This window comes from Oncorhynchus masou, chromosome 28 (assembly GCF_036934945.1).
Source record: "Oncorhynchus masou masou isolate Uvic2021 chromosome 28, UVic_Omas_1.1, whole genome shotgun sequence".
NCBI classification, from domain to species: domain Eukaryota; kingdom Metazoa; phylum Chordata; class Actinopteri; order Salmoniformes; family Salmonidae; genus Oncorhynchus; species Oncorhynchus masou.
This window is the reverse complement of record NC_088239.1, coordinates 52,816,257-52,843,692: the sequence shown is the minus strand read 5'-3', so window position 1 is coordinate 52,843,692 and position 27,436 is coordinate 52,816,257. Positions and strand designations below refer to the sequence as shown.

General features: G+C 42.5%; 1 protein-coding gene across 4 annotated transcripts; it reads left to right on the top strand.

The window, feature by feature from the left end:
* The first annotated feature begins 240 nt into the window (after nt 1–240).
* sppl3 (signal peptide peptidase 3) lies at nt 241–27,436 on the top strand. Of its 4 annotated transcripts, none has more exons than XM_064942573.1 (11): nt 241–774; nt 16,523–16,600; nt 16,817–16,908; nt 17,144–17,263; nt 17,914–17,992; nt 18,278–18,390; nt 19,153–19,259; nt 20,706–20,869; nt 21,101–21,288; nt 22,137–22,246; nt 25,133–27,436. In XM_064942573.1, exons 1-11 carry the CDS (start codon nt 749–751, stop codon nt 25,202–25,204), a joined length of 1,149 nt encoding a protein of 382 aa, XP_064798645.1. In that variant the 5' UTR covers nt 241–748; the 3' UTR covers nt 25,205–27,436. The 4 variants fall into 4 exon arrangements, with proteins under 4 accessions (XP_064798645.1, XP_064798644.1, XP_064798642.1 ...); XM_064942572.1 differs by having other exon boundaries at nt 18,275–18,390; XM_064942570.1 differs by having other exon boundaries at nt 16,817–16,926; nt 18,275–18,390.

Here is a 27,436-nt window from a genome sequence, read left to right as displayed (position 1 = left end):
TCCATAGCTTAGGCTGGACAGTGCATATACTTCTAATACATCCACAGATATTTTTTTGTGTCAAATTCACAAATTATTGCATTTTGTTGAATTTATATAACAACATTCCGACCTTCTTCATTAGCATTATCTTGTCCAAAGATGGCATGATTCCACTATTTGAATCAATGGGGAGCTTTTATTTTGAAGTCGAACCGACAATTCCACTATTGTGGCTAGTTTTTATTGTGGTTAGCTTCACACAGGTACTTGTGTAAACCTCTCTTGCAAGGGCGATATTGCGCGTGCCCGTGACTCTCTCGCCATAGAAAATAAAGCTATCTGCGCGGCTTCCATTACAGCCGATGGTGCAGACTTAAGGAATATCTGAATATAGACGCAAGAAAACACCCCTAAATATGGATTTACAGCGAGTATAGGATCCGTTGAAACTCGGGCCTGCTTGGGGGCAGTGAGACGGCAGGACACTCGCAAAACTGATGAAATATAGAGTTTTTTTCTCGGCGTGCTTTGTCTTGGCCACCTAGCAAACCATCATTGTAATTCGATTGGAAGCTATTCGGCTGGTGTTTGCTAGCAGGTCTGGGGGCTGGTATACATCGCCATGTTGTTATCAAATAGTGACTGTTAAAAAGACCCATCTTGAAGTAAAGGCGGCAATTGTGTCCACCAGGTCCTACCGTTTTGCCACAGGGACACGAATCTCCACAGTCGCGGAACCCACCACTACACTGTTGTCGTCGGCGACATGGCGGAACAAGGCTACTCTTCTTGGTGAGTACGCATAGGTATTGCGCGAGCTGGCTAACCACACTGAATTGATTGGTATAGTTATGCCATTTGAACGCTGCAATTCACATAGATACAGCAACATATTTCGTTCCTACATGAATATGCCGCTATTTTCGTTTAGTTAGAATGAGATGACCCTCTTCAAATTGTGTTAGTGAACTAAACGTTAGCTTGCTACGGTCCAAGTTACAGTAGGCTAGCGTGAACGGGGTTAACTAGCCAGCTAGCCGCAAGTTAGCTCAGACTCCCGTATCCATGGTGGCGTTACCGTTGATTCAGAACTATGTGTTAAGCTCGACGAATGCGCAAGGTTATTTCTAGCTAACGTTGGTTCGCCAACTCATACCTACTTCATATTATTTAATTAGTTTAAGCCCCTCGACAATATTTGTTAAAATAAATAGCTTATTGCTACCTCTCGTAGCCAGTTGCACACAAAGGGAGCTTATCGTAACTAACGTTAGCCAGACCGTTTACGCTTGCTAGCCAGAAAAGCTCACCTTAATTCATGAAATGTCATTGTGATAACGTTATTTATACCACGCCCGGTGTTTTATCGCGTCAGATGAATGGATAGGGACGTTGTGCCATCCATTTTTATTTTGTTAGCAGTTAAGTGCGCAGCTGACTTGCTAGCTATTCAACACAGCTAACTCATTTAGCTAGGTAATGTTGATTGTGCTAAATAGTAGCTTGCTTGCTAAATAAGACATTGTCTTTATAGATCTGGGTGTATCTTCCCGCATCATTGTTAGCTAGTTAGTTAGCAATCACTAGTTACATGTGCCATAATGATAGCTAACTATTTTGTACATTGCCTACATAAAAAAATGTATGATAGCGATAGATGCCATTCAGACCGGTATAGTAACTTATTGGGCTGACTGATACAGTCCATGTCATGTCTCTCTTGTTCACAATTTGAGATCAGGTCATTTGTCTACAATTTGTTTAGGTGTTTTAATTGAAGTCTTGTGCTGCAGATCATGGAATTATTGAAGTCTAATTTTGTGACATCTAAAAATGACTAGTAGTATGTATTGATGTGGATGCAACCATTTAGGTTATGCCACTAAGACCAAGTGTATTTTTGAATAAGTATGCCGCTCCTGGTGACCAATGTTTGGAAAATAGTGACCCCCCCCCACCCCCCAGGTTTAGTAGAACTGAAAAACTGTAATGCCAGAGCCATTATGTTGTGGTTTATAATAAGCAACACACATGGTCAGCCTAATAATATTTTGACTGTTCTATCTTTTAAAATGAATGTTCTGTATCTTGGTTACAAAAACTTATGTCATAATTACTTGTGTTTCTTATTTATATTTTTATATAAAAAAAACTGCATTGTTGGTTAGGGGCTCATAAGTAGGTATTTCACTGTAAAGTGAACAACACCTGTTGTATTAGGCGCATGTGACTAATAAAATATTGTGATTTGAAGTTAAGATAACGTACCACTTAATTAAATCGCAACCCTTCTGAGTAGATTGAATACGAGTTGTTTTTAACCAGAGTTTGGCAATTCTCTAGCTGCACCTACTGTCCTGGGACATGGTCTCACTCAGATTTCCCTGAAGCGCATGATGCCAGACAGAGGCACAATATTTTACCATGCCCATCTGTAACAAGACATGCCTGCTTTGTAAGACCTATAAGGAAGCAGTGTTACATTGAAATTGTTACATTGCCTAATTGATGGGAACTACCTAATGAAATGTAACAATTCTACCAACATGCTGTAATTTATTACAACAACCTCAGCATTGATAGTGTCATGAGGCGTTCTCTTGGTTTTCTGTCTATCACAAATGTTGGTGTAATATCCTACAAAAATGCTCTGTATGCAGGCATTTGAGAGATTCTGATATTTTTCCTCATGTAGGGCTACCATGAATAACGATGTAATTTCGAACCAGCTCTCATTTTTGTGGGTCAATCAGAATTGTCAATACTAATTTGCTATAGCGACATGTTTTGAAAAACTAATCCTTGTCCTCTGTCGCTTGGTGGCTGAGTCCTCAGTGGCCTAAGCATGCATGCCTTTGGCTTGATGGTGTACGGTTTTGGAATTGTGTTATCGAAGCCTTGTTTCTCCCAAACAAGGAAGTCTTCTGGCCCTTTGGCTTCTGTCCAGCCCTCAACATTCCAGGATTGTATTTTATTTTTAAATGTTCCATTTATTTAGCCCATCTCATCCATGTGAGCAGAATTGAGGGACAACTTGACCAGTTTACTTGCTGTATATCATTTTTTACTTAATACAATCCATTACTTTGACTTCAGTGGCGATTTTATATTTGTTTATAAATGTCCAAGCCCTGTCTGGAAATGTATACCGGTCTCTTAAAACAATAATTATTTAATTTGATCTGAGTTAAATCCAAGACTGGCAACAGAGAAGGCCAGGCTAACCCTTTCTCATTTGAATGCAAGCCTACGGTGGCTGGTTCAGAAGGTGCCTGTTAATGGTGTTTTACAGCTCTGTTAGGGATATAGACCAGCATGCTTTTTATAATGTTATGCAAATGCTATATATAATGAACAAAATTATAAAGGCAATATGCAGCAATTTCTAAGATTTTACTGAGATACAGTTCCTATAAGGAAATCGGTCAATTGAAATAAATAAATTAGGCCCAAATCTATGGATTTCAAATGACTAAGAACACAGATATACCTCGGTTGGTTTCAAATACCTTTAAAAAATAAAAAGGTAGGGCCATGTATCTGGTGTGACCACCATTTGCATCATACAGCGTGACACATCTCCTTCGCGTAGAGTGGACTAGGCTGTTGATTGTTATCCCACTCCTCTTCAATGGCTGTGTGAAGTTGCTGGATATTGGCGGCAACTGGAACATGCTGTCGTACACGTCGATTCAGAGCATTCCAAACGTGCTCAATGGGTGGCATGTCTGAGTATGCAGGCAGTGGAAGGACTGGGACATATTCAGCTTCCAGGAATTGTGTATGGGGCTGTGCATTATCATGCTGAAACATGAGGTGATGGCGGAGGATGAATGGCACGACAAAGTGCCTCAGGATCTCGTCACGTACATTCAAATTGCCATTGATAAAATGCAATTGTGTTTGTTGTCCATAGCTTATGCATGCCCATACCATAACCCCACCGCAACCATGGGGCACGTTGACATCAGCAGACCTCTCGTCCACACGACGCCATGCACGTGGTCTATGGTTGTGAGACCGGTTGGAGGTCCCGACAAATTCTCTAAAAAATGATGTTGGAGGTGGCTTATGGTAGAGAAATTAACATTCAATTCTCTGGCAAAAGCTCTGGTAGACATTACTGCAATCAGCATGCAAGTTGCGTGCTCCCTCAAGACATCTGTGGCATTGTCCTGTGAGACACAACTGCACATTTTAGTGGCCTTTTATTGTCCCCAGCACAAGGTGCACCTGTGTAATGATCTAGCTGTTTAATCCGCATCTTGATATGCCACACCTGTCAGGTGGCTTGATTATCTTGGCATAGGACAAATGGTCATTAACAGGGATGGAACATTTTGGGGATCTTTTATTTCAGCTCATAAAACATGGGATCAACACTACACGTTGCGTTTTATATTTGTTTTCAGGGTAGAGAGCGAGAGCTGTGGTTTGTGCGGAAGGCGTGCGTCACTGTTGTGAGCCCTATGAGGAAAAATGCATCTCAGTAAGTCTGTATGCAGACTTTAGGAACACGTCTTTTCTGGGACTGGTTGGACCATAACACGACTAACCAAGCGTAGCATTGACCTTTTTATCCCGTTTCAACAGTAAACTACATGACGCCGCCCCCTCCCCTGATAGACGGCTCCAGTTATTTCTGTATTACTGAATGAATGAAATGGATAGGAGATTACCACTTTTTCTCAAACTAATTACAAGTGCGGCATATCGGGCCTGGCGATTCCTGTTTGGCAGAGCGCATGAATAGAGTAGAGCCCGACCGATATGGGATTTTTGAATCCAAACCTGATTTTAGTGGAAATATGAACAGATGAGCGATATCTGCCGTTTTTATTTTATATATATTTTTTTTTATAAAAAAAACTAGAACAAACGTTTTTGTGCTTAAAACAGCCCCACGAAGATACCCAAAGATGATTTCTTAAATTTCAGGAAAGAACATTCATGTAAGCGTTGCAATTTTTTCATGGAAAACTGTTACTTTTGTAAAAAAAGGAGGATTAACTGCACATATTCCAGAAAATAAATTGTCTAGGTTCTTAAGAATGAGCTGCCTCATGCTAACCAGCTGGAAAACAACGACACAGTACACCTTTTCAATGTATTGGTATTTAGTTGTTTTCATCTTATTTTTTTGTTGTTGTAGGGCAGTAGCCACTGAATTCTGGCGGCAGGAAGCCTAGCGGTTAAGAGCATTGGGCAGTAATGAGAAGGTTGCTGGTTTGAATCCCAGCGCCATCTAGGTGATAAATCTGCCAATGTGCCCTTGAGCAAGGTAATTAACCCTAATTGCTCTGGGTAAGTGTGTCTGTCAAATGACTAAAATGAAAGGGAAAACGTAATTCTCTAAATTCAAAGTACTCTCGCACAGCGAGTTAGCTGGCTAGCTAGAACTTGTCGTGGAAATGGGTGGCAAAATATGAATTTGGACCCGTCCTTATCAAGCAAAAACATAGCTACAAAGTGCTACTTTGTGACTTGCTAAGCTTTTTATTGTCTCAGAAAACATTTGCATGACAGTGCTTGAGGAATGCCCTTCAAAAAGAGCAAATATAGCACACCAGATTTCGCTGGCTTCTCTAAAGCGCTGTAACATTGATGTTACCACAGATTTGAATGTTCTTTGTCACGACACCCAACACCCTAAAATGACACTTTGTGTCACAGTATATGGCCTGTGCACATTTTTGGTTTCTATCTACTTTGCAGTCACCGTAGAAGAAGTAACAGTTCGTCAGTAACTCTGTGGTAGTTCACTCTTATGTAACTGGTGTAGTTGCGTTGGCCAGGTGATACCTCTGTTGTCCAGTCCTACTGTAGTGCAAGGCAAGATGGGGCTTATAGCCATGTAAGGAGTGACCCCCCCCCCCCCCCCCCAGGAGAAAGTGAAATGCACAGTCATTTAATGAACTGCTTTTTTTTAGTTGCCGAGTGTTTTCTCTGCGTTTTACAGTCGTGGCCAAAAGATTTGAGAATGACACAAATATTAATTTCCACTAAGCTTGCTGCTTCAGTGTCTTTAGATATGTTCTCATGTTCTGAGCAAAGAACTATGAAAGCTGGTGGTTCCTTTTAACATGGGTCTTCAATATTCCCAGGTAAGAAGTTGTAGAAATTATAGGACTATTTCCCTCTATACCATTTGTATTTCATTAACCTTTTACTATTGGATGTTCTTATAGGCACTTTAGTATTGCCAGTGTAACAGTATAGCTTCCGTACCTCTCCTCGCTCCTCCCTGGGCTCGAACCAGGAACACAACGACAACAGCCACCATCGAAGCAGCGTTACCCATGCAGAGCAAGGGGAACAACTACTAGAAGACTCAGAGCGAGTGACGTTAGTGCGCGCTAATAGCGTTTCTATCTAGCTAGCCATTTCACTTCGGTTACCCCAGCCTCATCTCGGGAGTTAGGCTTGAAGTCATAAACAGTGCAACAGAGTTTGGATTGATATTGCTTTTCCCTCTCCTACTGTGAAAGACATTTGCGGTTGATATATTATCGATTATATATTTTAAAAACAACCTGAGGATTGATTATAAAAACCGTTTGACATGTTTCTGTGGACATTATGGACATTTGGAATTTGTCTGCGTTGACGTGACCACACTTTCCTGTGGATTTCTGAACATAACGCGACAAACAAATGGAGGTATTTTGGATATAAAAAAATAATCTTAATGGAACAAAAGGAACATTTGTCTCATGAGTCTCATGAGGTGAAAACATCAGAAGATCATCAAAGGTAAACGATTGGTTTGATTGCTTTTCTGATTTGTGACAAAGCTTCCTGATGCTAAGTGTACTTAATGTTGTGTCGTGCGATCGATAAACTTACACCAACGCTTGGATTGCATTCGCTGTAAAACATAATTTCAAAATCTGACACAACAGGTGGATTAACAAAAGGCTAAGCTGTGTTTTCCTATATTGCACTTGAATATAAATATTTGTAGTAATATTTATTGAATGTAGCGGTATGCTATTCAGCGGTTGTTGATGACACTTATGCCGATAGGGGGATTGCAGCCATAACAAGTTAACCCACCGTTCCTGGGCCGTCATTGAAAATAAGAATGTGTTCTTATAAAGGTATATACATTTTTTTTTAAATTTGACAAATCGGCGCCCAAAAAATACAGATTTCCGATTATGAAAATTTAAACCATTCCGATTAATCGGTTGACCTCTAGTCTGGGGAGTTTCCTGGCCATGGACCCAAAATATTGATGTTTTGTTCCCCGGGCCACTTAGTTATCACTTTTGCCTTATGGCAAGGTGTTCCATCATGCTAGAAAAGGCATTGTTCATCACCAAACTGTTCCTGGATGGTTGGGCAAAGTTGCTCTCGGAGGATGTGTTGGTACCATTCTTTATTCATGGCTGTGTTCTTAGGCAAAATTGTGAGTGAGCCACTCCCTTGGCTGAGAAGCAACCGCACACATGAATGGTCTCAGGATGCTTTGCTGTTGGCATGACACAGGACTGATGGTAGCGCTCACCTTGTCTTCTCCGGACAAGCTTTTTTTTTCGGATGCCCCAAACAATCGGAAAGGAGATTCATCAGAGAAAATTACTTTACCTCAGTCCTCAGCAATCCAATCCCTGGACCTTTTGCAGAATGTCAGTCTGTCCCTGATGTTTTTCCTGGAGAGAAGTGGCTTCTTTGCTGCCCTTAACACCAGGCCATCCTCCAAAAGTTGTCGCCTCACTGTACATGCAGATGCACTCACACCTTCCTGCTGCCATTCCTGAGCAAGCTCCCCGATCCCGCAGCTGAATCAACTTTAGGAGACGGTCCTGGCGCTTGCTGGACTTTCTTGGGCGCCTTGAAACCTTCTTCACAACAATTGAACCGCTCTCCTTGAAGTTCTTGATGATCCTATAAATGGTTGATTTAGGTGCAATCTTACTGGCAGCAATATCCTTGCCTGTGAAGCCCTTTTTGTGCAAAGCAATGATGACAGCACGTGTTTCCTTGCAGGTAACCAAGGATGACAGAGGAAGAACAATGATTCCAAGCACCACCCTCCTTTTTGAAGCTTCCAGTCTGTTATTCGAACTCAATGAGCATGACCGAGTGATCTCCAGGCTTGTCCTCATCAACACTCTCACCTGTGTTAACGAGAGAATCACTGACATGATGTCAGCTGGGCCTTTTCTGGTAGGGCTGAAATGCAGTGGAAATGTTTTTGGGGGATTCAGTTAATTTGCATGGCAAAGAGGTACTTTGCAATTAATCGCAATTCATCTTATCACTTTTCATAACATTCTGCAGTATATGCAAATTGCCATCATACAAACTGAGGTAGCAGACTTTGGAAAATTAATATTTTTGTCATTCTCAACTTTTGGCCACGACAGTATATCGGTCCTTTTCAGTTTACATCTGCATTTAGTGAGCATTTCTCCTTTGCCAAGATGATCCATCCACCTGACCGGTGTGGCATATCAAGAAGCTAGTTAAACAGCATGATCATTAGAGGTTCACCGTGTGCTGTGGATAATAAAAGGGCACGCTCAAATGTGCAGTTTTGGCACACAGCACAATGCCACAGATGTCTCAAGTTTTGAGGGAGTGTGCAATTGGCATGTTGACTGCAGGAATGTCCACCAGAGCTGTTGCAAGATAATTGAATGTTAATTTCTCTACCATAAGCGGCCTCCAACGTTGTTTTAGAGAATTTGGCCGTATGTCCAACTGGCCTCACAACCGCAGACTACCACACCAGCCCAGGACCTCCATATCCAGCTTCTTCGCCTGCGGGATCGTCGGGGGAAGGTGTGCTGAGGATGACTTCTGACTCTAATAAAGCACTTGTTGGGTTAAACTCATTCTGTTTGGCTTGGTCTGGCTTCCCAGTGGGTAGGCTTATACCCTCCCGGGCCCACCCATGTCATGTGAAGTCAATAGATTAGGGCCTAATTAATTTTAAATTGACTGATTTCCTTATATGAACTGTAACTCTGTAAAATCATTGCAATTATTGCATTTTATATTTTTGTGAAGTGAATATATCGGTGAAAGGCTAATATCGGTCGACCAATAAATCAGTCGGGCTCTAGAATAGAGTAGGCTAGTCGTAACTACAATCCTTTTTATATGAACTCATGGTCTGGCTTTCTACCAGGAAAGGATGACTATGTGCCAAGGGATCAGCCCAATTCCATTAGTAAAGACTAACAGAATTCTCTAAAATGACCGACTTTAAGCCCATAGGACTACAGCGAATGGCTTGTGAAAGTATACACGCTCATGTATGTTATTGTTTTTCCATTAAAACCATTTTATGTACATTAACATACATAATTGAATACTTGCATAGCCAAATGTCTTGCCATATCTCCTGGATGTTAAGTAGGCTAGCTGTATCTAAAGACATAAGACCTCTGCAGTAGGATTAGACTGAACATTGTAATGCAACTGGCACTTTTTTGCTATTGCCTTTCATTGATTGCACGGCCCTGGATGAGGGTTGTGGCGTTTGGCTACTTCCACAAAACACAATGTTAGCAGCCTTCGTGAAGTCTTGCTTAGACCAACGCCAAGTAGACGTTTGAGTAGTTATGCAGCTAAGACGTCTTAATTTCTATCCATATGTATATCGCTTTGAAGGTGGTGAGTAGTAGTGCTCTCCCCGACCCCAAAAAATCTTAGTAGACCGAGTGTCGTCGGTTCTTTCGACCAATCGATTGGTCTATTTTTCCCATATATAGTTGGAGTCGGAAGTTTACATACACTTAGGTTGGAGTCGTTGAAAAACAAGTTTTAAATATCTCCACACATTTCTTGTTAACAAAACTATAGTTTTGACAAGTCGGTTAGGACATCTACTTTGTGCATGACACAAGTAATTTTTCCAACTGTTGTTCATAGACAGATTATTTCACTTATTCACTGTATCACAATTCCAGTGGGTCAGAAGTTTACATAGTCGACTATCTTTAAACAGCGTGGACAATTCCAGAAAATGTCATGGCTTTAGAAGCTTCTGATAGGCTAATTGACATCATTTGAGTCAATTGGAGGTGTACCTGTGGATGTATTTCAAGGCCTACCTTTAAACTCAGTGCCTCTTTGCTTGACATCATGGGAAAATCAAAAGAAATCAGCCAAGACTTGTAGACCTCCACAAGTCTGGTTCATCCTTGGGAGCAATTTCCAAATGCCTGAAGGTACCACGCATACTTGTTTGTACAGATGAACAAGTATGAACACCATGGGACCACACAGACGTCATACCGCTCGAGGAGACGTGTTCTGTCTCCTAGAGATGAGCGTACTTTGAGAAAAGTGCAAATCAATCCCAGAACAACAGCAAAGGCCCTTGTGAAGATGTTGGAGGAAATCGGTACAAAAGTATCGAAATTAACAGGTAAACGAGTCCTATATCGACACAACCTGAAAGCCGCACAGCAAGGAAGAAGCCACTGCTCCAAAACCACCATTAAAAAAAAGCCAGACTACAGTTTGCAAATGCACAAGGGGACAAAGATGGTACTTTTTGGAGAAATGTCCTCTGGTCTGATGAAACACAAATAGAACTGTTTGGCCATTCTAATATAGCCATAATGACCATTGTTATGTTTGGAGGAAAAGGGGGAGGCTTGCAAGCCAAGGACCATCCCAACCGTGAAGGACGGGGGTGGCAGCATCATGTGGAGGTGCTTTGCTGCAGGAGGGACTGGTGCACTTCACAAAATAGATGGCATCATGAAGTAGGAAAATGTGGATATATTGAAGCAACATCTCAAGACATCAGTCCTGAAGTTAAAGCCTGGTCGCAAATTGGTCTTCCAAATGGACAATGACCCTAAGCATATTTCCTAAGTTACGGCTTAAGGACAACCATGTCCAAGCAAGTGCGAGCAAGGAGGCCTACAAATCTGACTCGGTCACACCAGCTCTGCCAGGAGGAATGGGCCAAAATTCAACCAACTTATTGTGGGAAGCGTATGGAAGGCTACCTGAAACGTTTGACCCAAGTTAAACAATTTTAAAGGCAATGCTACCAAATACTAATTGAGTGTATGTAAACTTCTGACCCACTGGGAATGTGATGAAAGAAATTAATGCTGAAATAAATAATTATGAATATTCATATCTACTATTATACTGATATTTCACATTCTTAAAATAAAGTGGTGATCCTAACTGACCCAAGACCAGGGAATTTTTACTAGGATTAAATGTCAGGAATTGTGAAACTGGGTCTAAATGTATTTGGCTGAGGTGTATGTCAACCCCTGACTTCAACTGTATATGCAGTATCAGTCAAAAGTTTGGGCACTTACTCCTTCAAGGGTTTTTCTTTATTGTAACTATTTTATACATTGTAGAATAACAAAGACACAAACTATGGAATTGTGTTAACCAAAAAGTGTAAAACAAATATTTTAGATTCTTCAAAGTAGTCAACCTTTGCCTTGATAGTTTTGCACACGCTTGACATTCTCTCAACCAGCTTCGAGGTAGTCACCTGGAATGAATATCAATTAAGTGTTCCTTGTTTGAAAGATAATTTTGTTGAATTTCTTTCCTGAATTCTTGACACTACCCATCCCTTAAGCGGGATAATCGTCATCAGCAACTGCTGAATAGCATAGCGCCACAGTCAAATTATATTACTAAAAAAATCATATTCATGAAATCACAAGTGGAATATTGCAAAATACAGTTTAGCCCTTTGTTAATCCACCTGTCTCAAATTTTGAAATTATGCTTTACAGCGAAAGCAAGTTTATCGATCGCATGACAAAACATTAAGTACACTTAGCATCAGGTAGCTTGGTCACATAAGAAAAGCAATCAAAATAATTGTTTACCTTTGATCTTCGGATGTTTCACTCAGACTCCGTTACAAAAGTTCCTTTTGTTCCATAAAGATGATTTTTATATCCAAAATACCTCCGTTTGTTTGGCGCGTTATGTTCAGAAATCCACAGGAAAGAGCGGTCACGACAATGCAGACAAATTCCAAATAATATCTGTAATGTCCACAGAAACATATCAAACGTTTTTTTTAAATAATCAATCCTCAGGTTGTTTTTAAAAATATATAAGCGATAATATATCAACCGCAAATGTCTTTCTAGGTAGGAGAGGGGAAAACAATAGCTGTCCAAATTCTGTTGCGCGGGCAAAACTCATGTGACCACCTGACGCGATGCTATCTTTCTGGCTCATTTTTCAAAATAAAAGCCTGAAACTGTCTGAAGACTGACAACTCGAGGACGCGATAGGAAAAGGAATCTGGTTGATGTCCCTTTAAATGGAGCAATGGGAGGCTATGGAACATGGAGTTTTCAAAATAGAAGCCACTTCCTGGTTTGATTTCTCTCAGGGTTTCGCCTGCAATATCAGTTCTGTTATACTCACAGATAATATTTTGACAGTTTTGGAAACTTTAGTGTTTTCTATCCTAATCTGTCAATTATATGCATATTCTAGCATCTGGTCCTGAGAAATAGGCCGTTTTACTTTGGGAACGTTATTTTTCCAAACATAAAAATAGTGCCCCCTAGATTCGAGAGGTTAATGCTTTTGAGCCAATCAGTTGTAACAAGGTCGGGGTGGTATACAGAAGATAGGGCTATTTGGTTAGACCAGGTCTATATTTTGGCAAGAACAGCTCTATTGTAAAAAATTAAAGGAAACCCCTTGCATGAGAATGGTGTGTCCCTACTTTTGACTGGTACTGTATATATTTTTCTCACATAAACACCATCATCCCGGAAACCCTAGACCCACTCCAATTCGCATATCGCCCCAACAGATCGACAGATGTTGCAATCTCAATTGGACCCCACACTGCCCTTTCCCACCTGGACAAAAGGAACACATACATGAGAATGCTGTTCATTGACTACAGCTCAGCGTTCAACACCATCGTGCCCTCAAAGCTCATCACTAAGCTAAGGACCCTGGGACTAAACACCACGCTACAACTGGATCCTGGACTTCCTGGTGGGCCGCCCCCAGCTGGTGAGGTTAGGAAACAACGCATGCCACGCTGATCCTCAACACCGGGGCCCTTCAGGGGTGCACGCTTTGTCCCCTCCTGTACTCCCTGTTCACCCATGACTGCGTGGCCAAGCACGACTCCAACACCATCAAGTTTGCTGACGACACAACAGTGGTAGGCCTGATCAACGACGAGACAGCCTATAGGGAGGAGGTCCAAGACCTGGCTGTGTGGTACCAGGACAAAAACCTCTCCCGCAATGTGAGCAAGACAAAGGTGCTGATCGTGGACTACAGGAAAAGGAGGGCCAAACAGGCCCTCATTAACATCGACAGGCTGTAGTGGAGCAGGTTGAGAGCTTCAAGTTCCTTGGTGTCCACATCACCAACAAACTATCATGGTTCAAGTGCACCAAGACAGTCATTTAAGAGGGCACAACAACACCTTTCCCCCTCAGGAGACTGAGAAGATTTGGCATGGGTCCCCGTAGTAACTCCTATTGCCAATATGTAAAAAATAGCCTACATAAAGCTAATAAATAAAAACTGTGTAGCCTGCAGGTAGACAATATCCTGATTTTTGAGAAGAAAAAATATATACATATCTATCCTGAAAATCAAATTGGCTAAGCATGGCCTGTCTTTAAGGAACTTGAAACATTGTATCAACTTGGTCCCACCTGAAGCTAGTGCTAGCAAACTTTACAACAATGTTTAAAATATTCTGGGCCCGCAGGAGCTCACTAACACGGGAAACTAGCTATTGGCGCAAGGAATCAGGTAGGTCTATCTAAAAATAAAAACATTGTTTCCACCGGATCCGAGCATGACCACTCATAAATGGAATGAAATAAACCAAAACCTGTTTCTCACAAGTGTAACATTGGTTGTGCCCTCTGCAAATGTCATGTCCACCCCTACCATGAGAATGGTAAGACTGTAATTATATTTTGAATGCAGTAACATAATTACCGTAACTAAACCAACATGGTAGATTAGAGATTCTAGAAATGAACTGTAAATGTAGGCCTACTACTGGTGTGCAATCCCCGCGGCCTCCAATGGATTAGTCCACTCAGACAGGAGCTGATTCAGACAGGTGTCTCGTGTGCCATTTATTTATATTTATATATATATATATATAAGTATAGATTTTGACTGCTTGACAAAATCTTGGTCGACCAACTGCCTATCGACCAAACAATTGTCCAGTCAACTAAATGAGGTCATCTCTAGTGTGTGGTGATGTAGATCCCCTCTGCATCTGAATATTTTATGAAAGAATTGGATTTTGCATCTCCTGGTTTGTAAAGGAGAGATCTGTCAGGCCCATTGACGGGCGAAGGAACATTCCTCTCCAGCGTGTTTGGGAGAATGTTTGTTTGTCAACAGGGTAATCCATTAGCTTTTAGTTTGCCCTGTGATTTGCTATGGTAGTGATTGGCGTGTTACCTTGCGAGTTTACGCTTCACAGCTCATAAGTACATATGATTTATGCCGTTTCATCATGCGTTTCCTAACACTTATCCAGGGGTGTAATTTAAAGGCTTGGAGTGCAGTCACACGGCAGGCAATGGGATGCATAGTTATGAAGAACGAATACTGTTATTTCTTTTGGGGCTGTGTCCTCTTAACCCCAGAATACATTTCTCACTCGGGGCTGGCTACAGAGGGACATGAGATGGGTCAGGGGTCAAACCTGCACCTCTGATCAAGGCAGGGTTGCACAGTGCAACCATTATGCTCTTATTTACCCCCCCAGAGATGAACCTGTCAGTGCTCTGCGCCAAATTTCTTTTTACAAGGGGACCGTGTGTGCACCTAGGTTGAAAAATGTAGGCGCACAAATAGTTAAGGAGCGCAATTAAAAATATTTGAGATATTAAAGATGGACTTCTTTCATTTTTCTAGGTGCATTGATGTTCCTAAATACAAATTCCAAGTTGCACAGCAAAATATTTAGGCACAAAAGCAAGTAAAATGGTTGTACTGTAGAGCCCTGCCAGTGTGACATTTTTATATATATATATATATATATATATATATATATATATATATATATATATATATCAGGAAGTGGAACACATGTCTTCCACTGACTCTCTCTCCCCCTCTGGGACACCTATTAGTTGATCTACAACTTTACCAGTGATAATTAGCCTGCCATGGTCATACAACACTGAGGTCATGGCGCCGGGCACATCCACACCTTTTTAATGTAAACAAACAGATTTGATTACAGCTGGTAGCACATGTAGGGGTAAGGTTTACTGTGCCAGATACCTGATCGGTCATGATTTCTCTCTCTCAGCCTTCCATCAGCATGGCCCAGTACCCAAAGCTGAGATGAATGTAGGCAGTCTATTTCCCATTTGAACAGCTATCTGTTTGTTTTCTCTCTATTTATGTGCTCCTCGGATTTGTAACCCTGTGTATTTTTGATCATTTTTAGCTTGTGTATGCGCTTTTTAGGCACGCTCAAGCTGTTACTACCGAGGAGTATCTCTAGGAAACCAGAAGTTGTCAGCCGGCCATGTCTGGCAGATAAGGTTAAAGCTGCAGATTAGTGGGTTTAGAATGTTAAATCCATAAAAGTGTCTCTGTACTGCAGCTCTTGTGCCACAGATGGTCCACCATCCTTCCTGTTAGTCAGCTGTCGTAATGGTCTGGAACACTGACATGTTTCCTGTGCTATTTCTACAGCCTTCCCAATTGAATAGCCAGTGTCCCTATTAAGATTCAATGAAACGCACACTACTGGTCTGTTGTGAAACAGTATCAAATTGCAATACATACTGGCACCTACATATTGTAGTACTATCGCGTGAGGTCCCTGGTAATCCCACCCCATCTGTATGTTTACTTTCCCCTTGTTTGGTGCACAAAGAATTGCATAAATAAATGTGGCTAGAACAAGACAGACATACATTAGATTAATGCCAGTAAGGGTTAGGCTACGGTTTCTTCTTTGATTGTGTATTTTCAAAGACTTTCATTCAGTCCTCCAAACCAAAAACAAACAGCTGTTAGGAACACGAGTATAAATAGCAACTAGTATGTCGTGCTCTTTTTTTTTTTTTTTTGGTTCCTTTCTCCTTGCTGAAGCAAAGAAAATGTATTGTTTTGGTGTCAAGGGACTTATTTTAAGGTTTGACCAAAGGGATTATGAATACCAGGGTTCCAAATGAGAATATACTCTTCAATAATATGTTCATTATAGTCTTATGACACAACTGACCAAGGTCAGGCTTTGTTGACATATGCAACACTGAAGGTATAGTTTGGGTTACTCTATTATATACTGGGTGGGTTGAGCCCGGAATGCTGTGGTATATCAGACCTTAAGACATTTTCCTTTTTACTGCTCTAAGTTGGTAACCCATTTTTATAATAGCAATAAGGCACCTCAGATGTTTGTGGTATATTGCCAAAATACCAATGCTAAGGGCTGTATCCAGGCACGCCGTGTTGCGAAGTGCATAAAAACAGCCCTTCGGGTCAGACTTAGACCTTTTCTGTGGAGGAAATGGAATATAAAATCTCTCTCTCTCTCTCTCTCTGTCTATAGGGCATACTCCCTGGTCGACTCCAGCCAGGTGTCCACCTTCCTCATCTCCATCCTCCTCATAGTCTATGGCAGCTTCAGGTCAGTCTACCCTGTCCAACCCTCTTCCATCACAGATAGGCCAACACTGGTCACTGTGGGTCTCATCTTTATCATGTTACTTCCATTACATTGAGCGCCTATGAGCTATCCAGTCATTGTAAAACAAGTCTTTGACAATAGCAATGTGAGAGAAGCTTGATCTTATTTCAGATAGTCAACCTCTCTCCACCTTTCCCTTCATCTCTCCCCGTGCAGATCATTAAACATGGACTGTGAGAACCAGGAAAAAGATAAGGATGGTAACCCTGTCCCGAATGGGACCTTCAACAATGGCAACACAAACAACAGTGAGTCTCACATATTTGGTGAGACATAAGACATACAGAGCGTGTGTTTTTTTTTTTTTTTTTAATAAGTTGGAAGTCGTCATGGATTCCGTATATTTTGTGGTTGGTTGGTTTGCTGTTACACAGGCTGTAGACGCAGCACATGCAGAAATGCCTGTCTCTGCCTGTGTGATTTGTCTTTCTCAATCCCTGTGTGTTTGAGCATTCTCACTTGTGCATGTGTTGTGTGTTGTAGGTATTCAGACCATAGACTCCACACAGGCTCTGTTCCTGCCCATAGGAGCCTCCGTGTCTCTGCTCGTCATGTTCTTCTTCTTCGACTCTGTCCAGGTGGTCTTCACCATTTGCACCGCAGGTACCTGACCCGTCACGTGCCACACACACGCGCCTTAATGTCACAGAGTAGTTTCTTGCCCATCTTTTGTCTGAAGGCAAGCTGACATGTATTTATTTCCTTAGAGCATGGCGTTATATTGATGATGTCATATGGTGCATTGATTTAACAGAAACATTTTCTCAGCATAAATCTTATTAGGCTTGGGCAATAAACCGGTATACGGTATAAATGGTATATTTCGAAATACCGCCGGTATGGTTTTCAATATTGTTTTCGGGGGGGCTGCGTGCTATGACACAGCTTATAAACTATAAGTTAAGTCTAAGATATATCAAATTATAGCCAGCTCAAGGCTCCAGCTATGCATTTGGTTTGCTAACTTGCTAGCTAAATGGCTAGATGTCAAGATCAAGCTTCTTGGTTACAGCGGAGACATTCAAATGTTTTTATTAAGTAGTGCCCTAGTGTCCACATTCAGTAATACTGTATACCCCTTTAGGGTACAGAGACTGTATGACAATCTGGATACCTACCGCCCAACTAATTTTTATGATGACAATGATTGACTCTGATAAACTGACTGAAACCAATGGAACGAAACAACAAACTGTCTTGCTGCTATTTCTTTCTCGTTCTCTTATCCATCTTCCTCTGTTGTTCCTCTTCAGTTCTTGCGACAATTGCGTTTGCGTTCCTCCTGTTGCCAATGTGCCAGTACTTGACCAGGCCCTGCTCACCACAAAACAAGTAAGGAAGCTGAGAGGCTGCCATGGCCTACAACCAATAATGTGACAAGTCTTTAATTCCCCTTTTTATGTTTGACAATGTGAAGCATCTGGCCTTAGATTTTTCAGCTTAATTGGAATTCTTCAACCTGAACCCCTGTGTGTGGGTGTGTTGAGCACATTTTGACTCGAATTGACTACACTTTTGACCCTGTACATATCGACGAGGTGATGTATTTTCCAGTGAGAAGTGATTGTGTTTTGTCCCGTGTGTATAAACCATTTCTCTCTCTCTGCCCCCCTGTAGGATCTCGTTTGGTTGCTGTGGGCGCTTCACTCTGGCTGAGCTCCTCTCCTTCTCCCTCTCTGTCATGCTGGTGCTGATCTGGGTGCTCACTGGACACTGGCTGCTCATGGACGGTATGTCAGTGTGTCATGACTGCCTTGTGTTCGTGGGGGGGGGCGTTGTCTTGCCATTGTACGGTTTGCATTCAGTTTCTCTTTAATCTCATGTCTCTCTGAACTCCATTCCAAGTTTTTTGGAGCTGTGTGTTCGTCTGGTATTCCTGTCTCAGCGCTGTGTCTCTCTTCTCCCTCTCTCAGCGCTGTGTCTCTCTCTTCTCCCTCTCAGCGCTGTGTCTCTCTCTTCTCCCTCTCTCAGCGCTGTGTCTCTCTCTTCTCCCTCTCTCAGCGCTGTGTCTCTCTCTTCTCCCTCTCTCAGCGCTGTGTCTCTCTCTTCTCCCTCTCTCAGCGCTGTGTCTCTCTCTTCTCCCTCTCTCAGCGCTGTGTCTCTCTTCTCCCTCTCTCAGCGCTGTGTCTCTCTCTTCTCCCTCTCTCAGCGCTGTGTCTCTCTCTTCTCCCTCTCTCAGCGCTGTGTCTCTCTCTTCTCCCTCTCTCAGCGCTGTGTCTCTCTCTTCTCCCTCTCTCAGCGCTGTGTCTCTCTCTTCTCCCTCTCTCAGCGCTGTGTCTCTCTCTTCTCCCTCTCTCAGCGCTGTGTCTCTCTCTTCTCCCTCTCTCAGCGCTGTGTCTCTCTCTTCTCCCTCGCTCAGCGCTGTGTCTCTCTCTTCTCCCTCGCTCAGCGCTGTGTCTCTCTCTTCTCCCTCGCTCAGCGCTGTGTCTCTCTCTTCTCCCTCTCTCAGCGCTGTGCGTTTTATATGTCTGATATGCTCTCTCTCTCCTCAGCTCTGGCCATGGGGCTGTGTGTGGCCATGATAGCCTTTGTACGGCTACCCAGTCTGAAGGTGTCTTGCCTGCTGCTATCAGGGCTGCTTATCTATGACGTGTTCTGGGTAAGATGGCTGCTCCCATCTCTCCCTCCACCCAGCTGACCCAAATACAACCACTAAAACACAGGCAGGGCCATGAGTCATCAGACACCAAACACAAAGGACCCCAGCTGTAGACCATGGTTGAATCTCAAACTTAATACTTTGAGCACTCGATCACTCAACGTGTGCGTTCACAAATCAATCGAGTCCATCTCAAACTCTAGTTTGTCGAGCCATTGAGACCTCCACTGAACCCTTCGGAAACCTCTTTATCGAGTGGCATCCTCTGCTGACTCAGTGCCCTCAGCAGCAATTCCTTCCCATGAATCTCAGCACGTTACCTAATAACATTATTATTTTTGACGTTTTTGCCAAGGTCTTAGTCACACAATTTTACATCTAGCTAAGGAGTTCAGTGCTTGAAGGCGCAGTATTTATGACATTTGATAATGTGCACGAAAACCTGTCCATTCTCTTGCTAAGCCTGGGCCAGTCAGTTCATGTCAAAGCTGACCATCTAGTGCAACACGAAGGAACATTATTTTATCACAACAAACAAGAGTTAATGAAGCAGCAACTGTCTGTTCTTCTCCGAGTCAGTGCAGTATCGCGCCCACGGGGTTCAGCTGACTCAATTACAATCTAGCGATTGGTGCTTTGGTAAATGAAGTATGGAATGCTAAGTATAGGTCAAGAACTTCATCAGCAAGCTGTCCAACTATCATAAATAAGTCACATCCGAACTACATGCTGTTTACTTGTGCCGTGGTGCTTAAAAATCCTTGCCTAACATTTGCTTGAATTCCATTCCAACCCTGTTTGTTAGTGAAGCTAGCTAACATCAGACAGGCCACAACCAGCTAAATTGGCTCATGAAGTCACTTGCAACTAATATACTTGCACATATTTTGGGCATGAGTAACTACAGAGTTTTTACAACTCTCACCATCTATCAGAGTAAGCGTGTCTGCCCATGTTTCATATTGAGTCATGCTACAAGACAAGTCGCAGGAGACCATGCTTGCAACTGGATTTCAAATTTTGGCAGTCGTGACATTGAGTGCGTATCGTCTCAATTCTAATTTTGCCCAAAACCTGCAGACTTGAGTGATCACTATCGAACACAAGGGCCACTCAAATAAAGGGCTTAGGGGACAAATGTTTGGTTTGAGATTCGGCCACTGTCAAAGCAGCTTACTAAACGTGTGAAGACCTAAGGTACAGCAAGTGCCGCTCTTTCAGGTCTCTTGTGTTTCTTGAGGTGGACAGAGCTGCACACCATAGATAGATGGATATTTCCACGCTAACAGGACAGTAGCTGTTTTTCCCCTGTACACCGTGGTGGAGCCTACAATGCCATCTATCCCCTTTATCGTGGTTAGACATGTCAAAGACAGAACTACAAACATGGCTATTTTCCAAGGATCGCTTGAGCCACCGGAGATGACTCCTCTGTCTGCCCTGCAGGTGTTCTTCTCGGCCTACATCTTCAACAGCAACGTGATGGTGAAGGTGGCCACCCAGCCGGCTGACAACCCCTTAGACGTGCTGTCCAGGAAGCTCCACCTGGGCCCTGGGATGGGCCGCGACGTACCCCGATTGTCCCTGCCGGGCAAACTGGTCTTCCCCAGGTACCACAGCCTCGCCGTTGGGAGTGGATCTATGTGTAAACCTCCAGCTGCATTCACTACAGCTGTTCTTATGAGCTCTGAAACTCGCGCTTGCATTTCCTCCCACACTGTCCTGCTTTGTCCCCTCCTGCTGTCTCCTTATTACCCTCTTTGCATCCTGCCCTTCACTGTGTTTTGGTTGTCTGTTTTCCCTCCCTCTTCTCCCTATATCTCATCCCTCTCTCCCTCCAGTTCCACAGGCAGTCACTTCTCCATGCTGGGGATTGGGGACATAGTGATGCCGGGGCTGCTGCTGTGCTTCGTGCTGCGCTACGACAACTACAAGAAGCAGGCCAGCGGGGAGGCGGGGGGACCAGGCACGCCTGGACGCATGGGGCGCGTCTCCTACTTCCACTGCACTCTCATAGGATACTTTGTGGGTAAGGACAGGGTGAGAGATGGATGCGGGGTGACCATCGTGTAGCACGAGGCTGCCCAAATCTGTCCCTGGAGAGCTTACCCTCCAGTAGGTAGCTCACCTGATTCAGCCAATTAACCAAGTTAAAGGTCGACTTTGGGCACAGAAATAACATCTTTAAAACTGTATAACTGATCACTTTACCATCATACCAGGTCATTTTAATATTGAAAAACAAGGATGAATAAGATATTTGGCTACAGACGTGCCATTTGTTACTGATCTCTACAGCTTCTGTCCAAAAACAAATCCTGTGAAATGACGTCATGACATACTGGAGGAGTTACTGGCTTGCTTAGCTAGCAAACTAGCTACTTCGGTCACAGTGCGCAAGACCAGAGTAACACAACGATGAATCACCGAAGGCACAACCCATTTCTGTTTGAAAATTGAGAAAGAGGCAGAGTTAAGACTTTTTTTTTTGTGCCCAAAGTCTACCTTTAATTATTAGAATCAGGTGTGCTAGATTAGGGTTGGAACAAACAGGATGGTAGCTCTGCAGGAACAGAGTTGGGCAGCCCTGATGTAACAGAGAACCACGTTCTGACTTGTTGAACCCAGTCATTAGAGCGTGCTATTGTCTGGTTAACTAGACTAGTGGCAATAGTCAGCCATATGACAACATATAAAGGGAGACGACTTCATGCTTAGAGAATTAAACAACAATAGTGTCATTCTTGGCTGATTTGAATTTAGTTGTGTTGTGTATGCAGTACAGGGAAGCCTCTCTGTACACAATGATGTCATATTTCTTAGTCTACCTTTAACTCCATAGTATGAGTATTTCAGACCTGTCGCCGCTTCTTCCAGGCCTGCTGACTGCCACTGTGGCCTCCAGAATCCACCGCGCGGCTCAGCCTGCCCTGCTCTACCTGGTACCCTTCACCTTGCTGCCTCTGCTCACCATGGCCTACCTGAAGGTACATATGGGGTGGTTTCTGGAAAAGGGGGGAGCAGTGGGGGATAATGTGATGGCTTCAGTCATTTATGTAAGTTAAGAGGTCAGACAAAATAGCAGTACTGCTGGGGAATCATTTTATAGGACTCAAAGCTCGTGTAGATGTGTTTTGACTGAATGCTGACAGTCAGAAGCTATGTTTCCATTAAAGAGTTGGGTTTTTTTTGTCGACATTTAGAAATTTGTCATAGAAAATGGATGCAATTGCCTGCTACGGTGCATTTCCAGTTAACTGTCTGCTGTGTAGATAAAAACAGCTGGATGTAATGTCATCACACTCAAAAAAAACTAGAATGTCTAATAAAAATGAAGTGTTTCCATTATCCATTTAGGCGAACTCCCACCTATCTGTCATGTCTCAGGTAGCCTACCAACGTATCACCATGGTGAACTTGCACTCCAGTAGATCTTTAAATAATTGGATGATGGAAACTTGCATTCAGCCAACCAGAGAAGCAAGGCAAAGCAATTCAGGCTTTCTTGAAAGTCAGGACAATCCTTGTCCTGCAAATAAATATTATTATTATTATAGCTGAAATAGATTCAGCAAGCAGTAGGCATTTAAGAATTAAATGTGGAGTGATTAATGTCACATGCCCAGCGTACCTTTAAAAATACAATTTATTTGAAAAACACTTTCCATCTTAATTTTCCGTAAGTTTGACAAAAAGCTGCCCCAGTCCAACGGATGAAAATGTTGACGTCTTTAGAACATGTCTCCTATAGCTTCCGCTTCCATTACACGTCGCAATGCTGTGACATTTGCTTTTGTTGAATAAACCTGGGTCAATGGAAACCTGCCTAGTGACTGAGATGAACCAATGGAGGCAGTGCTTAAGTGGTAGAGGCCTGGAGGAGTAATCCAGGATCAAGACAGATAAGACACCAGGCCAGTGACCAGAGGTAATGGATGTAGATGTTGAGGATCGCCTCTAACACGGGTGTGTTTTACCGGGGGGAGAGTAGGCAAAGATGGGTGATATCTGTGGGTAGGGCTGGGCAGTATACGGTATTTTATGACATACCGGTATTCATGCAGGGACCGGTTTGGGTTTTTACTTTACCTTCTATACCGATATTTGAATGTTTGGTTTGTTAAATGTGATACGCCAGGTGTAATGTACATTTTGATAGTTTTACTTCCCTACTTCAGTCATCTCTCCACTCTTTATCTCCGTGCCACTTTCCACACAGACCTAGCCATGTCCCCTGTCACTCAAGGAGCGCATTTGATGTGCCTCAACCACAAGACACTTGCGTTCAGTCTGCATGGTCAATGCAGCACATGGAACAATGTTGATGAGGACAGTGCTGTTTTCACTTTGCTTCTTAATATAAATCCACTAGCGTTCTATAATGACACTATTAGTTTCTTATATCAGCAAACAGCTAGTTTGTCTTAGCAAGTTGCCCTAAATCTCGTGAGACGCTAATGTTAATAGCTAGCTAGCAAATAAAAGTACTGAGTAAGAGCAAACGTAGCTAGCTAATACAGCATGATAATACCAGTGACGGTGTAGGCCTAAATCGGCATGTTTGCAACAGTATCTTCTAAATCAGAGATTTTTGCTTTGCATATTCATGTTAGCTACGTGAAGTAGCTAAGAGTACCTGCAATCATCTCAAACAACACTGTTTTCAAAGTGCCCACTATTATATTCTAACTATAGAATTAGAATAGTCATATTTCCACGATTCCAACAGTTTTGCTCTAATTCACAAGTCAAATCGCAATTGCATCATTTTGTTAAAAAGATGCCCAAGATTATTTGCCCATATCCTGCAGCCCTATGTGGCAGTGTGTAAATTGAGCAGTGGTGTAAAGTACTTAATAAAAAATACTTTAAAGTACTACTTATTTTATTTACTTCACTACATTCCTAAAGACAATGCTGTACTTTTTACTCCATACATTTTCCCTGACACCTACAATTTATTCATTACATTTTGAATGCTTAGCAGGACAGAAATGGTCCAATTCACACACTTATCAAGAGAACATCCCTGGTCATCAACTGCTTCTGATCTGCAAGACTCACTAAACACACATGCTTTGTTGATAAATGATGTCTGTGTGTTGGAGTGTGCCCCTGGCTATCCATAAATAAAAAAACAAGCAAGTGGTGCCATCTGGTTTGCTTAATATAAGGAATTTGAAGTGATTTATACTTTTTACTTTTGATACTTAAGTATATTTAAAACCCACATACTTTTATTCAAGTTGTATTTTACTGGGTGACTCACTTTTACTTGAGTAATTGTCTATTAACTTAACTTTATTACTCAAGTATGACAATTGGGTACTTTTTCCACCACTGCAATTGAGTGCAAGAAATGCAGAAATGATAAAAGTGCTGAAATTTGTTTTGGTTGAATTGAACAATATAAAACAATCAGAATGGAGAAAGACTCATTGAAGTCACATAGAATGTATGTGTTGCTACTCTAGTATCACTCACTACTCTTAAAGCAAATGTACAACTTTTATCATTCAAAAACTAAAATACCGTCATTATTATTTTTTAATACCATGTTATAATATTTTGGCTATATCCCATCTTGGTGAGGATTTGTATTCAATAGTGTGGTAGTTAAAGGGAATCACTTGGGCTCCTGAGTGGCGCGGTGGTCTCAGACACTGCATCTCAGTGCAAGAGGCGTCACTGCAGTACATGGTTCGAATTCAGGCTACATCATAACCGGCCATGATTGGAAGTCCTTTAAGTTGGTGCACAATTGTTCCAGCGTTGTCCGTGTTTGGCCCGGGGTAGGCTGTCATTGTAATAAGAATTTGTTCTTAACTGACCTGCCTAGTTAAATAAAAATCTAACCCTGGTGTGTCCTACAGGGAGACCTGCGGCGCATGTGGTCAGAGCCTTTCCACACCAAGGCCAGCAGCTCCCGCTTCCTGGAGGTATGATGCTCCCTGGGAACACAGCCAGCGTGGGGAGGACCATGAGAGAAGAGGGAGAGTGTGCACTGAAGAGAGGCCTCGTCCTCATTACTCGTTCATTCTTTCCACCCATCCTCTGAGCAGCAGACCTCTCATATGGACACCAGTGTGTGGACCTCATTGCCAGACGACTCCCCTTTGCTTCTTTTTTCTTCTCATTCTTAGTCTCCCTCCTCCTCTCTCACTTCCTTCTCTTTCCTTCCCTCTCTATATTCTATCCTTTCCTTATTTTCCATCTCCCTTCCCATGACCCATTCCATTTTGCTAGGCCTCTCTCGCTCTCCTTTTGCTCTTGGTCTCTCTCTCTGACTTACTGCCGTATCGCCCCTCCATCCCTTCCCATTTATGTATCTGACTGACTCTGCCGGACTCCAAGGCCAGGTCTCCCCTTATATGGATTACTGGTTGTGGGACGTGACTGGGTCTTCGTCATTACAAATCTTGTAATTATTATTCTGGAATGATTTGGTATGAACCACAGAGAGTAGGCAGAGCTGCTGCTGCCACTACGCAGGACAATGACATCAGTGCACAGGACCAGCAGCTGATGGGGGAGAAAGAGAAGGAATGGTTCATCAGTCTCCCTCCCTCTGTCTCTGCCATCCATCTCCCCCTCCTGTCCCCTGAACACTTCTCTTTCCTATACACCCTCAACCTTCCTCCCCCTCTACCAATCTCCCACCTTCTATCATTCGCTGCCCCACCACAGAAACATGTATTTTATTTAGAAAAGATTTTATTCTTGGCATATAAAGAAATGATGCATTATAAATTGTGAATGTGTCCCTGCTATTGATGGGGATGCATCTCTCTTTGTAAATATGTGTACACACACATTTGGGTGTCATGTTTGGGTGTGTGAGTGAGAGAGCATAGAATGAGAGATTGTGTTATTACATTATGAAAAATGGAATAATGTTTTAGATCCAGCACAGGTATAAAGACATCAACAATGACTCGACTTGTGGAGTGACAAATCTCTGACTTGGATCACAGCTTTGTTCTGGAAGGATAGTCACACTGGGGGAGGTTTCCTTGTGTACACATTTCTTCTTACGAGTAAATGAATGGACCATGGGAAACCCCGAGATAACCCTTGACATGTCATGGCTGTACCTGGAGGTGTGTGTGTGCGTGTGTGTGTGTGGTGTGTGCGATCATATAGAATTACCTCCATAATGTCTAATGGACCTTGAGAGAGAATCTCTATGCCCCTGAGGGATTCAGATTAATAAAGGATTGTAATCAATGGACCCTGAGAGGTTCAAACTAACCCATAGCTAGTTTTTACTGTCAAAGGTTTAGTATCCCTCCCACGGTTTGAGGTGCTTGTCAGTTAGATCATAGCTTCAACGATATTGGAATTAAAGTATGTATGTGTGAGAGCGAGAGAATCAGAGGGAGAGCGAGACTTGAATGGAACATGCCGTTTGTCTTGGGTTTTCTTTACCTGTTTATTTTGTATTTTTATGTTGGTTCTCTGGCCTTGCATGTCACGTGTACAGTGTGTGTCATTCCTCAGACTGCATCAACAGCGCAAACTCTATGCTGGCAAAAACCAAGGCACTGAGCTTTGCCAGCAAGGCTGCACAGAGGAAAGTTACATGGACAAAGGCCAGGTGTCTGGAGGACTCTGAACAGTTCTGACCCGACAGGCTAGCTGGCAGATTTGAGACTCGTTTAGCCCTGACTTCACGCTGGCTGATCATTACCTGGACATTATCTGGCTGTGGGGACAGACCAACGTCAGACGGCCTAAACATCATGGACTTCATGTAACTACAAAAAAATAAACTCCCCTCTGCCTCTTTATGGACTTGGCAAAGAAAAGAAAATAAAAAAACAATGCCGATCATGGTGATAAATAATTGAAGAAAAATTTGATGTTTTCATTTTTTATGGAAGATCTTTCTTTTTATCCCCTTTGTATTTTTATTTTTTTCTTAGTGCTGTAGGTTTAGTTCCATTTTCTACCTTTCTTTCCTCTCCTCCCTTGCAGCAGCGGGCTCTAGCTCTTTGGTGCATTGACATTACAGCTGAATGGATTCTGTATACAAGAACTTGAATAAAGTAAGAACTGTTTAGTGAAACATGGACCTTTTTGAGCTGAATCTAAAATATTTTGTCTTCTTAATCCCCCTCCCTGTTCCTCTCCCCCTTGTCAGGATTCTGCTGTAAATAAACATGACTCTAACTGTA